Genomic DNA, 14,358 nt, shown 5'->3' on the forward strand with positions numbered 1-14,358 from the left:
AACTTCATGGCTTGGTTCGATTGACAAAACACAATTTCCATTATAATATTATGCCAAGGTACCATTTTCTTCAAAATGAGTAATGAAAGTTAATTCATTTCTGAGAAAAGCTATTTCAAATAATATTGACCATTCCGTGCAGTATGTATGTGGAAGAAATGCACGCACCACGCTTAAACCCAACTCTAAACAAAATATTCCCGCTGAAACCAGCAATTTTGTGACAAATAAATATTTTTTCCACATACTCCACTGTCTGCAGCCTGTATACCCATCCACTAACATGTGTTAAGTTACTCCCCTGCAATGTGTATAGAAAACCCTCATATAAAACTGGACGGCAAAACACCGCACGCACACAATTCTGATGTAATGAATTTATTATTACTAAATAAATGAATACAAAAAAGCCAAATATTTATACACAAGGAAATCAGCTGAACAAAAACATGGTTTTCAAAATAATAGAATAAACTGTTTTCCGGTCTGGGTTCAACCCTTTTACAATCCATTGATATTAGTCTCAGCGCAGCACTACCAAAAATTGGAACACCACTTACAACGGAAACTTACTCAAACGGAACAAAATTATTCATGTACAAAACACCTTGGAGCAACTGTTTCATGAAAACGCCTGTTTATCAAAAGTCTTGAAAGAAAAAAAAATACTAATCGACAGTCCGGATAATTCACAGAACTGTTTTGAATTGTTACTCTATTTAATATGGTATGTATCAATAACGCTAAAATCGAAACCTTTTTACATGAACACAGCACGTGGGAATCAAAGTTCCACACGTTTATTCGATAGTGTCAATGTTTTATATAAATGTATAATATTTTGGATAACGTCAGTAGAAATACACATCGATTTACTTAGTATAAATGATAACAAAACATGTTTAATTCAAAGTAACACTGTAACTGACTCAAACCATATATCTTTGTGTAACACACACAACGTGGTTATAGATTGCTGGACTAGCGACGGAGACATTGGTGACAAATCCACGAGTTAATAATATTAATAACAATAAACACAAGATTATCTACCATTCCTAATTGTAACTAATATTAATTTGTACCATTTTTGATAATGGGTTTGATATAGTCATGCTCATTGTAAATAGTTAGTATCATGTCACACACCAATAAACAATTCTTTGAAAAATGTTTCTACGTTGCTTTCGCTTGCTTGATATGAAAAGCAGCTCAATATTATCACTAATCCGTAGGTCACTTATATTTCACAGCTAGTTTCCACGCGGTAGTTTATTTAGGTATATTTTACTCTATACATTCTTGCTGGGCTTATCTTTAGTATCTGAAACGAGATTACACAAACAAAGTGAGTGAATTACAGGAGATTCAAAGGTCATCGACATGCAACGAATTTTGAGGACAAGTTATTTTATTATAGCTAAAGATGCACTAATTGTAAAATGTTGGCTTCTACATCTACATATATAATCAATGATAGGCTTTGAATAATTTGGTTCAACAAAATAACTTGTTTGTCATGCGTAATCATTCAGCAATCGAGATGTTAACAAATAATTTGTAACTTGAAATAGATAAACACACACTTGTACACAATATGAGATCAGCGATATCTTAAGTAATATATATTTAGATATACTACTTGAATTATGTTGTGACATAACTGGAAATTAAGATGCGTAATTTTTTAAGTGATTAAACGGAGAATTGAGGTGATACCAGAGATAAATAATTACATATACTGCAATAAATATCAAGACTGTATAATGATCAGATATCATTTAATCTGTACAATTATACATGTAAAACAAATGTATGAACAACTGTTGTTTTATCAACGTGACCACTGCGAAATATACTGGTTCCAATAAACCAGAATAAACTGTATTATTAAACATCTGTCACCGTATCGCCACAAGATATGCACTCAGACAGTACGCCGCGCATCGATCTGCGCGTCGGTCGATACTCCAGTTGTACTGTCTTGGTGCATACTTTACGGTATCCTCGTAATAACCTTATATTATATTGCCGAACATGATAACATATTGACTATGGTTCATCATTCATCTCTTCTGGCTTTTGTCATCTTATTGAAACATGTTTCTTTGTGACATATACAGAATATGCTGCAGTGTCGTATTTGCACATCCATGCCTCTTTTACAAGATATGATACTCTCACATTAACAAGTGCCTTAATTTTAACATTTAGTGAATTACGCTTTGGTGTTGATGTACTACATTGTGTGTACTACTTTTGCAAACTTTGTTCCCCCACCACGACAGCAACTTTACTACTACTAAAGTAAAAATCAACTGGGTCATAATCTGAAAAAAACATACATGAACATCAAATCCTGTGCTATGTTGTGAAACTTCCCAATGTCAATTAAAGTTCTTCAATGAATAGGTGGTTTCAATATTATGAGATGTTGTTCCGTATTAAATAAAAAAATACATCTGTATCAACTATAATATATTATACACCTACTTTGCTTTTCAAAGAAAGTTGAGATATTCAGATCATCACTCCTTCGTGACTTATCTCAACACAGGTATTTCAAGTAATGACAAGTATGTGATTATATGTTTAACCTTGGTGGGGCACAGCTGAAGACATAATATAGGCAATCAAATGATAAAATTGTGGTATACTTAATGTTCTCCTGCGACAACTATATTCCTGGTAGTTCGCTAGTGAGATTACCCTAATGCTAGATCTGGTTCGAGATATTTCATAAAGCCTGATTGTAGGGCATTTCAAAAAATACATGTGCATATGACTGCCACAAGTGTGTCTTTAGTCATGGATAAAATAGTATGTGCCACAGTAGATTGTTTAAAAGCACACACAATCTCCACCGTTTTGGGCATCAGTAACTCTCCCTACATGTTCAAACATGATGCAAAATCTGGAAAAAAGGTATACCTGAAAAACGTTTAATGAAGCACTGAATTTATGATTATTCGTCATTTTATTTTCTAAACCAATGCGAACGATGTCAACTATTATGACCTTTCTTTATACAACGTTTGAACCAAATCCGTCAAAGCATTTTTTAAACATGATTCTGGGTACACAAAATCATGAGACACAAGCCATGCATGGCACAGTCTCCGTTAGTTATCAAATTTAAGATATCAAGTTTTGTTTATAGGTGGAACATAAACATGTCAGAAGTATGGATCCAGAAAATAATGCTTGATTATGATGATTTTTTAAAATGATTGACATCTTGTATCTGATCGTCAAACGAGTACTTGTCCATATTGAAAAATATTGCTCTGGACCAGCATTTTGAATATATATTTGAACATAATAAGTAAAAGCATATCAGAGATCATTCAAACATTTGGATCTGAAAAATAAAATGATGTGCATCAGGAACCCATAATCTCTAATGTATGTACAAAGTTTGAACATGGCTACCAGTCGACCATTTTAAATTTGATCTGAAAATAAAATGATGTGCATCAAGGTCCCAGAATGTCCAACGTATGTACCAATGCTTGATTTTGATGATTCTTTAGCACAACAATGGCCACCATTCGACCATTTTGAATCAGATCGTGAAACAATTTGATGTTCATATGTATAATATTATGTAGGATGTATATGTGAAGTTAGATTGTGATTGGTCCAGGCAAGTCTAAGATACAGGCCCGCACGCACGCACACACGGACGCATGGACGCACAAAGGTCAAAACGGGGACTAAAAATGACCATATTGATTATAAAGGCTAACAAAACACACAACTTGCACAACCTTCATACCAAGTTTGAAACAAAACCAAGTGTGTATATAAAGCCCATTTTAGTGATATTTTCGATCTAAAATGAAGAGCATTCATACTTAGAAATGATATGGTGCATTATATTCGTCACACAATGAACCAAGGAAAGAATGCATTGCCCACTCATGAATGCAGAATTCACAGACTACACAAGAAATTGCCATGTGTCAAACAGTGAAAAGGTGAAGAAGGGGTAACCCATACATGCATCGTTGACAATGGGTCACGGGAAACGCTATAGAATTTCGATAGAAATGTGTTTTTAAGCATATTACATCATCCCTGCGATATCCTTAAATCAATGGAAAGGTAGGAAACACAACCTATAAAACCAATAATTTAATGAGTAAAGCAAAATTCACTGCAGCAGATTATTATCTGACATAATATATTTCAGAAACTTCAGAAAAACCCCAACACAAGGTATTGACTCCACTGCAAAGACATGAAAGTTAATTGCTACAATTATTAATATCATACTTTGGGCAACAAAAAGAGCGAAGCCCTAAAAAGCTCAGATAAGTACACCTTCAGGCTTCAGGTGGGTAGTGCTATCAGCGAGGATAACTATCTATACTTTAATAACCTGGAGCAAATTTCATTGGAAGGAGTAATGAAACAATGTACATGAATGGGACAATTAGTGCACAGGAGGATTAATGAACGACCACTATACAGCTAATCAATGCATAGCGATTACGAGGGGAAAACCTATGAGCCTAATAATGATGATGGTAGTCTGAGTAACTATTCACTCAGAATACTGCTATGTCAGATGGTATAAGTGAGTGAAGAAATCCCGATATGCAAACCTGTTTTCCTTATTTCTTTTTTCTTTTTCTTCTTTTGTTTACTTTCTGTTGGATGTCCTTTTAGTGGTTGTAAAGATCCTCCCTGTATGGGAGTGGGTAATGGCCGACCTGATCCCTTGACATAAGGTATAAATCGGCCGTTTTCCACATTGTAATCATTACCTTTAAGGGTTGAACTATTCTCTTTCATCTCATTGGAATTACCAGTACTGTAAAATATATATATGGAGAATCAGTCAATATTGACCAAATGCTAAAATTAAATGTAATCCAAAGAATTTAATTACACAGGGTTGTATATCACTTATTGTATATCACTTAGATATTTAAATTTGAAATCAAAATGTTTTCACTTGCACAATACTAGTCATCCCTTTGTAACAAAAAAACTTCCAACATTGTCAATGACTACGCCTCTTGGCAAGTTCATGAATATTTGTCAATAAGTATTTAGTGATTCAGCTGTCAAAAACATAACCTTTTTGTGGTTGAAATTATACCAAGACCTCGTTTTTGATTAGCATATTTTCAGAAATACCCCGACAAGTTTTACAAAACATGTGAGACACAGGTGGACTCATATGAGCATATAATCATGAAAAGTTTCAAAACCTTACTGTCTTGCATAAATTAATAAAAACAACGTGTTATACAAACCTCTGTTCTGCTGTGACTGGTTCTAGATTATCTTTTACTGTAGGCAAAACAAAAAAGATTGATGAACATATTTTGTTAGAAACACTGGGAAAAATCGTTGAAATACGGCGGGTACATTAGCGTATTCCACAGTTGAATGAACCATAAATGGCCAAAGAAACTGTGTTCACATCGAGCAATTAGAATTTGTAATCATGCACATCACTTATTTTGAATATATTAAAATCGAGTTTTAAGAGTATTTTAGGTCGAAAAAGCTGGATGTTGCTTTCTCTATATATCATGGCTTCATTTATGCACTTATTTTTATGTTTACAAAATGTGTTATTTAGCTACATCTCACCCATGTCTTGACAATTATACATACTATCCCTGCCACAAATGAACTTGGTTTACATTTATAATATTCGAGTCCAATCATCAAATTGTTTGTTGATTTAAAAAATAAGATCAAGAACATGTAATAAAATTTGCTCGTATGTTCCAACAAAATAGGAAAGTGTATAAGTTAACGTAGGAACTCGAAACTTTTTTATTTGTCCTAATGCGTTTCTAACATCTTACCTCTACAATTCCTTTGACAGCAGGTGCAACATAAACAAAACGTTACAAGCTTCGTCCGTAGGCCAATACAACATGGAAGGCACCATATACAGAGAACAGTAACAACACAAATACAAGCAATTCCACCGACAACGCTACCAGCCACAATTGCGGTTGTATCTGTAAATATCGAGTCATTTTAATGGGAAAGTTAAAAGGTACATGCATTTGGGCTACAAAATATATCTATATATATACTAGAAAATAATAGTACGTGACGATGTTAGCAGACTACTATTTGTATGACCAGTTAACGCAATTAAATGCACACACAAGTCAAATCAATTCAAGATATATTTTTCGCCCTCTTAAGAGGTTGTTCAAAGTTCTATTAATAGTTTACTATATTGAAATAAACTATTGCCACGGCCACAAATTAATGTGTCCCACAGTACTTCAAATGCATTTTCGTCTAACATTCTACAAAGAATGTCAAGTCAAAACTTGAACTGAAGCCATTCTTAAGGTATAGATGCCGTTCCGTGGGCACTTGGAGTGTGGTTATTTTGTTTTGCTTTTGTTTACTCGAACAGTCTTGGCTAGATAGTGTTAAAATTTCAGAGCTCTAACAATGTTGGAACATACTCAAAAAAATGAGTTTAAGATATAGGAAACCGAGTCACATGTATGTGATAAAAAATTCCCAAAGATTGTTCACGTAGCTCTTTTATTTGACTGTCACAGTTGATGATATATGCACAAGTACGTTGCGGCGGTGTGTGACTTCTTGCAATGGCTCTCTGTGTATTTACCCCAAGCGCGTTCAACTAGCCTCGCAAACAACAAATAACAGACAAGACGTACACTATTCGAGCATGCCAAGCGGAATGAATAAAAAAAAGTCAAAGGAAAAGACAGTTGTAAATGATAAATAAACTTGTTCAAACTTAAGTTACCATAGCGACATCACATATGCACATTTGATTCACATGCCTTGGCAGTATAGTTCCAAATCAACAATTTACATTTTTAGGGTACACATTATAAACATATATTACAGGAATTTGATAAACAGATTGTTTACTTAATGTATCTACTAGGTGGAATAAAAGGCCCAATAGCGCGATTTAATTTTCGCGCAAAACAAGGTCACAATTTCTTTTGTTCTCTTGTTCTCTTGTTCTTTTTGCATAGAAATTAAGTTTTTTTTTTGCATTTTTTCTCCTAAGGCATTCAACACTGAAGTAAAATAAATCGTTTCGGTGTAACGATCACCGTAGCATTGCGAACTTATCAGCATTGTGGGGCAATGGACAACCACCATTGTTGTTGCTATTTTCAGTGTCAAAATACACAAATGTAAAATCTTCGTTTAATTAAATAAAAAAAATACCCTTGAAATTATATAAAATCGGCAACGAGATGCTGTTTTGAAACATCGCGGGAAAATCATGCACTCTCCGTTGCCATCTTGGTTACGTTGATCACTTTGATTGGAAACCCACTTCCCACTTAGCATGCATCAGTTGCAATTTCATAAAGTAAGTTGCATGGCCGTTATCCAGAATATTGAATTCCATATTGCCATTAGAAAAAATAAGCTCAATTTCCAAATCAAAAAATGGGGAAATTTCCTTAAAATTGTAACATAGAATTTGCAATATGGTGTAAATCATCTAGGTAATGTATAACTTCTCTACAATGGGGTACATTGTGCGAGATCTTACAATAATATATCCCTATACAGTAATGTATAAAATCTTAATCATGAATAGCTTCTCTGCAGTGAGGTACAGATCCTCAAATTAATGTATAACTTCTACTAATCCTCACATTTGTGACTTATATACCGTAAGGTATAAGTTCTAACATAGAATTTGCAATATGGTGTAAATCATCTAGGTAATGTATAACTTCTCTACAATGGGGTACATTGTGCGAGATCTTACAATAATATATCCCTATACAGTAATGTATAAAATCTTAATCATGAATAGCTTCTCTGCAGTGAGGTACAGATCCTCAAATTAATGTATAACTTCTACTAATCCTCACATTTGTGACTTATATACCGTAAGGTATAAGTTCTAAAAATAATGTAAAACTTCACTTCACGAGATTTGCTGCCTGAACGCTCGGCACGAGCCGAAATCACGCCCTCGGTGGTGAATTTAAGAAAGCATATACTGATTCATACTGGTATGGTCGGATACTGGAGTAATGAATGAAATAAATGCAAACCGTTGTCGGTGACGCATATTTATATGCTGCTGCAACATTTTTTTGCAATGCTACATCGACATCGTTCATGTGTATGATGTAATAAATACCATAACAGATGGATATAATTTCAATATAGCAATTATTATCATCATATGTGTATCGTTTTCTATTATTGGGTCAAAGAAGAAGAATGATCGAGTCGGTCTCAAGTCGGTCCCGACTAACGTGAACGCAACTGATATAATCACAAAGGATTCGTGAATTAAATTGAACGTAGCATGATCGTATAATTTATGACTGTCGAATCCATTATGCCCTCCCTCAGTGGCATTGATAACACGACGCCATGACAGTTTTTAAGCAAGGTTGTGACTCCGCGGACGATACTTTTATTATATTTTTTTACCTGACGATTGAACATCAGCAAGCGTCGGAGTGTGAAGGATTTTGGCATTTGTATAAAAGTTATATATAGCACATAATAAGAAGATTCCGTCATCACTTATTTCCACCATGTTCCTCTTTTATTATTTATTACAGCGTTGTTAAATATTGTTGAGCATTGGAAATGAAAATCTTTGTGCATGTTTCCTATATTTTAAAATTGTTTTTTGAGTATGTTCTACTATTCACAGAGCTGTAAAATCTCTGTAGCCAATACTGTCTGGATGAGAAAAGGCAAAACAAATCCAAGTGCCTACGAACCTGCATCTTCACCTTAATTACAGTAACAATTACTATTATACATTCGATGAGCTAATTATAAGTGATTACCTTCGTTTTCTTTCAAAATAATGCGAGAGGAATCAGTACCATACTCATTAGTTGCTGTACACACAACCGTAACTTCGTTGATAAATTCAATATTAATTATACGATCAGTGTTCTGGAGTACTTCATCACCCACTTTCCATTCATAATTTGGATCCGGGTTCCCGTTTGATGAACATTCCAACTCCACTTTATTACCTTTAGTGAAGGGCTGGCTTCCAACAAGAATTAGTATTTCAAACACTATCGGTTTGTCTGTTGATAAAAGTAGACACCTTGACCTGTCAGCATTATTATTGGATTATAGAAATAAATTAATTGTTTTGGACAATACAGATAATTAGCATGTTCTGACACGATACACACCATCCATCAATAGTGAATATAAATACAGTAATATATTTTTTTTTAATTCAGATCAATAGTATACTGTGGAATTTGAAATAACTACAATCATACTTGCAAGTATGATCATACAGTAAGGTAAAATTAGTGGAATGGAGTGGCGAAGCGACCCGACACGCCGAGGTATTAGTGGCTGTAGTGACAAGCTTTGTTTAGCATGCCATCATTAAATAGTTGTCTTCATATTCGCTATTGTACTCGTTTCATGCTCAATTATTCGTTACTAAAGCTTGTTAAATTCAAACATTATATTTTTTTGGCTCAAGGATGTTAATGGTCAGAATATCACACAACGAGAACTTTCATTGATATATTACTTTTGCCATTACAGATGAAGCAATAAGCTAAATTTGACTATGTTCTCAATCCGCAATCCTAAAGTCTGGAGTGAGGGCCATACATAAAACATAATAGTCATGAAATCCCAGCGACTTGATGAACGCACCCTAACCGGATATGACTGACAATGAAATAAACTTCAGTAAAACAGGTTTGATGTACGTTTCCAAGTAGTGACAGGAGTTGTACCTTAGGATATTATTTGCTGAGTTATGTTGATTATTTCAACAATGTTAAAAACATCACGAAGGCAGTGTAAAACAACACAGGACAAACGGGAGTTGTGAAGGCATGGTCCAAAACACTTCACACTCTCTGGCGGTTTTACCTACATATACCACATGAAATAGTTTACACTTTTCGATTAAATGTAATGATATTAAAACATTTCAATCAGCGAAAGACCCAAGAATAGTAAAACATATTTATGACAAAAAACACTCACGAAGGACATCAAGAACTCTAATATCTTCTACTGGAGGGTCCGTTGCTACATTGGCGCTGCATTTTATAGATATCCCGTCATCATATTCCGACACAGTCAGACTTAACTCATTGTTTTCAGTTGAAGTTTGTATTTCTTCTGTTCCGTTAAACCACTTTGTCGTAACACAAGGGTATTGGCATCCATGAGGGTCACATATAAAGGTCAAATTGCTGCCACTATGAACCGTGTATATGTTGCTTTCCGTTAAATTGTAGTCATTCACGGATATGGTTACATTATTACATGTATCTGAAAAAAATAATAGTGTTTCTTAGAGTGTACATCCTTGAGGAAATATGTTGGTATTTATTATATGAGTATATAACGGCGGAGCTGAAGGTGAAAGCAAACAGTCATTAATGTATCACTATGTGATTACAACCTTGTATAACGATTGTTTGAATGTTAAACAAAAAACAGAACTTTACAAAACAACATTTTAAAAATAATAATAACACACCCATTTTGCTGTGCAACAAGAAACATTAGTGCTGTATCGTGAGAGCAAGTCATCCCATTTTCTTGCTGAATTAGTCATATTTTTAAACAATTTGTACATTTATCGGACCACGAAAGACGCAGTTTTAAAAAAATTTTCATGACATAACATGTACAAGATGTGCTGAGTGTCCAGTCCCGCTAAGTGACCATGCGTATAGTTGCTGAGAAAACTTTTTGAGTCAGGATTCGTGTAAGCACTAATCAACTTAGCTGTAAGTAATGGTCCTTGAAACTACCTAGAATTATTGGTTTCTAATTCACTCAAAAAAATCAAACGAATTGTGATACTGCAGATGGCGATAGATATGTATAGGTAGGACATATGAGTGTTTTTTAATCCAAATGGTCCTCTTTGCACTGATTTTTAAATTGAATATTACCCTAGAAATACAACACGTTTGTTTCATGAAAATATTAAATTAGTTTTTTATACTTAAGGTAGCGAGAAGGGAAATTTTCACTTTTTTCTTGATTTTTTCAAAAATTGATAAAACGTTCACTTTAGACCTTGATACATCATCCCAGGTTTACAAAAGATCGAAATTGCGAAATACCGTCGCTCAAATCAGTGTTTTAAAACACTAGCAGAAAAGACTACAACAGCCGTTTCGTGGATATTTGCATATTGTTTATCTTTGGAAGGGTTTAAATGATAACATCTTATCTGTATACTCTGTTGTTGACGATTCTGATATAACGGGTGATAAGCTTCCAGTCGCAAACAATGCGTGTTTATCTAACGTTCATTGTCAGCATTATTGTCAGTCGAGACTTCGTCGGAGAAACATGGTCATACAGTACCCATTTCGCCCAACCTTCCGCTTTTACATCGACCGCTTAACGCTTAATTTCCGACCATGCGGTCTTGTCCGACCGGAAACCGACCGCATTTTAATCGCGTTTTTTTTGGGGGGGGGGGGGGGCTCGCTCGCTCATTGAAAACACTGACCGCTCGTCCAAACACTGATCACTGGCGCAGGAGTGGTCGAAATGGTGGTTTTGATAGTAAAGTGTGAACATACAACTAGTAACTAGTATTAACTATTATTAAATTTTGAACGGCACTTCAAATCTAATAGTTGTATGACACTTGTATCGTGAATGAGACAGTTACGTGAAAAAACATAGGTAACTCATTTTGACAGAGCAGAGAAACGAGGAAATGTTAATGATTAATTCCAAAAATAACGATACCGAATCCACGTCGGTCCATGTCTGGTAAAATTTGACATTCAATTTTTAAAATTAAGTCACGATCATTGAATGACTTCGGTCTCAACCGTATACGTATACGTAAAATTGTTTCCATAAAAATATTTTCGATTAAAAACGGCCACATGCCCCGAAAAATTCGAACAGAGCTTGACATGTATGAATAATTTATTGGGCTTAAAAATTTAGTTATAGCCATAAATATTTGGAGGCCTGTCGATGAACAATTTCGAAACTCAAGATTCACACGGCTGCGAAAGTAGAACATTCCGGAGGCGGTGAAACGGAAGAGCCAAACTTAACGCATAAAAATAGAACGCGTATTTTGACCTCTGTGTGGCCAACCAATGGCTGGATACGAAAACGTTTGCGGTCGTTGCCAAAGAACCCCGCGTCCATCGCCTGGCGATGCTCTTCACTCCCTCCGGAATGTTCTACTTTCGCAGCCTAATCGCAGGTTTTTCGAAAAACGTCGAAAAAACACAAGAATTAGTAGAAATGTTCCTATTTTGGCGGATTATTGATAGAAAATAATGTCTTTATTACAAAAATGCCGTGAGTTTTTGCCTTAGTTTTTTTTTATCGGCGAAAAACTGCGAACTCGGCAAATTTGGTTGCACAACTTTCCTCTATTCACAGTGGAGGGACTGTGCTCTATCATATACACCCAGCGACACCGATGCCAGCTGACTGTGGGAGAAACCAACGGGGATCGACATTCCAAACAAATTATTGGGACACGGTGTACAGACATTCCAAACAATCGAAATTATCAACGAAAGACGAGGTTTTATTTTAGGCTTAGAAATATTTTCTTTCCGTCAGCCCATGCATGGAACTGCCATTTAGCTTCATGGTCCTTCAGCTTGTCTTCGCCTCGGAACACATCGCGAAGACTCAATAATCAGGAAAGAAAACCCAGGCAACCATGTCGTACTTGTGTTGAAATACATTTTGTATTTCACGTCAGAATATTGTTTAAAATATAATATTCAGTTCAAGCCAAATCGAGGCCAAAGGGTTGCGTGCATATAATTATAGATAGTTAAAACAAAAAGTTCAACATCTATAAAAACCATAAAGACAATTATAAGACAATGTGAACCTCGGAAATTTTTCTGTTAGTCCGAATTTTAAATGCGTGCGAGCGAGCGGTGATATTTCGGGGTTTGCGCGGTCGAAAATAAAGCGGAAATTGTCAAATTCAACAAGCGGTCAAAAAGCGAGAAAAAAGGTGATTGGAAAGCGGGAGCGGGTGGGAGGTAGTGCGAAATGAGTACTGTAAATTTGCGCAACTTTCTTTTAAATCCTTTTATTTTCCAAGTCAATATTCTATTTTACTAATACCATGTTTTCTAACGCATTGGCGAAGAAAAGAAAGAAAGCGTTGACAGATGAGGCAAAGAAAAATCTGCCACTCAGTGTCGCACTCTGACACAGCAATTTTTTTTTTCAAACATCGGCCATTTTGTTTCACCATGAAAACCGTTTTATTAGATCACTTATCAGAGACACTTGAAGGATTAGCTTGTTTGTAAACTGTCAGCGTGTACAGTGGGACAGTAATGTTTGTCAGAGGATTATCCCTCGTTGTTCGTTTGCATAACAATGGAAACCCGAACGTTCCTGGAGTGGGGACTCAAATGCCAGCAGTTTTCTTCATTTTTCACGCTCGAGCTTGAAATTATTCATTATCTGACACTCTTTATGAGCTCTATGATATCAGTGGTTAATTTGTTTGGCCATTTTTAGTGTATATTTATAATAATGCAGCAAATCTACAGTGTTTTATTAACCAAGACTGTTTTTCGCGTTTTTCGCGTTTTTCTCGAATTGAAGTTTCGATTGAGTACGACTCATTGGGACCGCCGCCAAATCAAATGCGTTCGGACTAGGACATTCAAACTCGCAGTTATCGTTCAAATGATAATGATGGTGCGAAATATGCTGGGTTTTTAAAGAAAATGCTTTGTCACAGAATAATAGTCTGTTAAAGGTGCCAAGTATGAAATAATTTGAGGACAAAAAAACAAACCTGCATAGAAATCGGAATAATAGGTCTTTTGATTATCGGAGACGCATTTCAATGGACTTGATTACGGACAATGCATGACGTAAATTTCACCAGGAAATTCCGCAGTGTGCTCTCGCAATCGAGGACTTAGTCATTTTTACAAGATTCGCCATTTTTGATGTCACGTGATAATTATGTAAACAATGACTGTCCAGTTTGTGCGAACTTGTACCTCTATACTTCGTCTTTTGAAATATATAAGCTATAAATTACTCTTCTGAACAAGACAACAGACAGAGAATGATTTATTCGAAAACGTCACAAAACCCTTCTCGCTACCTTATTAATACTATGAACGATATATTTACAATCAAGAATTATTTATGAATAATACCAAATGTTGGATGTTGGGTTGTACGTATTCGGGTCATATTATAAAGCGCAACCATTAACTATAACATTTTATAAACTTATTTATGAAAAAAAGTTGGGAAGAGTCTAATTCAAAGAAAACTCTGTATCTAAGTACATTATTCATAACTAACAGTCTTCCTGAATTGTAGGTTAAAGCGCAGTGGTGGTCACGCAGCGCGTGT

At 35.2% G+C, this 14,358-nt stretch overlaps 1 protein-coding gene across 2 annotated transcripts in view; it reads right to left on the reverse strand.

Annotated features, from left to right (window-relative positions):
* Positions 1-362: 362 nt before the first annotated feature.
* LOC146726050 (contactin-1-like) overlaps positions 363-14,358 on the reverse strand; it is a 32,678-nt gene continuing 18,682 nt past the window's right edge. Inside the window, exons 3-8 of one of the 2 annotated variants that reach the window (XM_085496304.1) lie at positions 9,994-10,284; positions 8,808-9,059; positions 5,832-5,990; positions 5,268-5,304; positions 4,773-4,819; positions 363-1,324 (exon numbers count right to left, since the gene is read on the reverse strand). In XM_085496304.1, the coding sequence (XP_085352430.1) occupies positions 1,293-1,324; positions 4,773-4,819; positions 5,268-5,304; positions 5,832-5,990; positions 8,808-9,059; positions 9,994-10,284 (818 nt within the window). In that variant the 3' untranslated portion in view covers positions 363-1,292. Of the gene's footprint in view, positions 1,325-4,610; positions 4,820-5,267; positions 5,305-5,831; positions 5,991-8,807; positions 9,060-9,993; positions 10,285-14,358 lie in introns of both variants that reach the window. The other variant, XM_085496303.1, reaches the window with a different exon arrangement.

Source organism: Saccoglossus kowalevskii, unplaced genomic scaffold (genome assembly GCF_978046115.1).
Source record: "Saccoglossus kowalevskii unplaced genomic scaffold, keSacKowa6.1 SCAFFOLD_109, whole genome shotgun sequence".
Lineage (NCBI taxonomy): Eukaryota > Metazoa > Hemichordata > Enteropneusta > Harrimaniidae > Saccoglossus > Saccoglossus kowalevskii.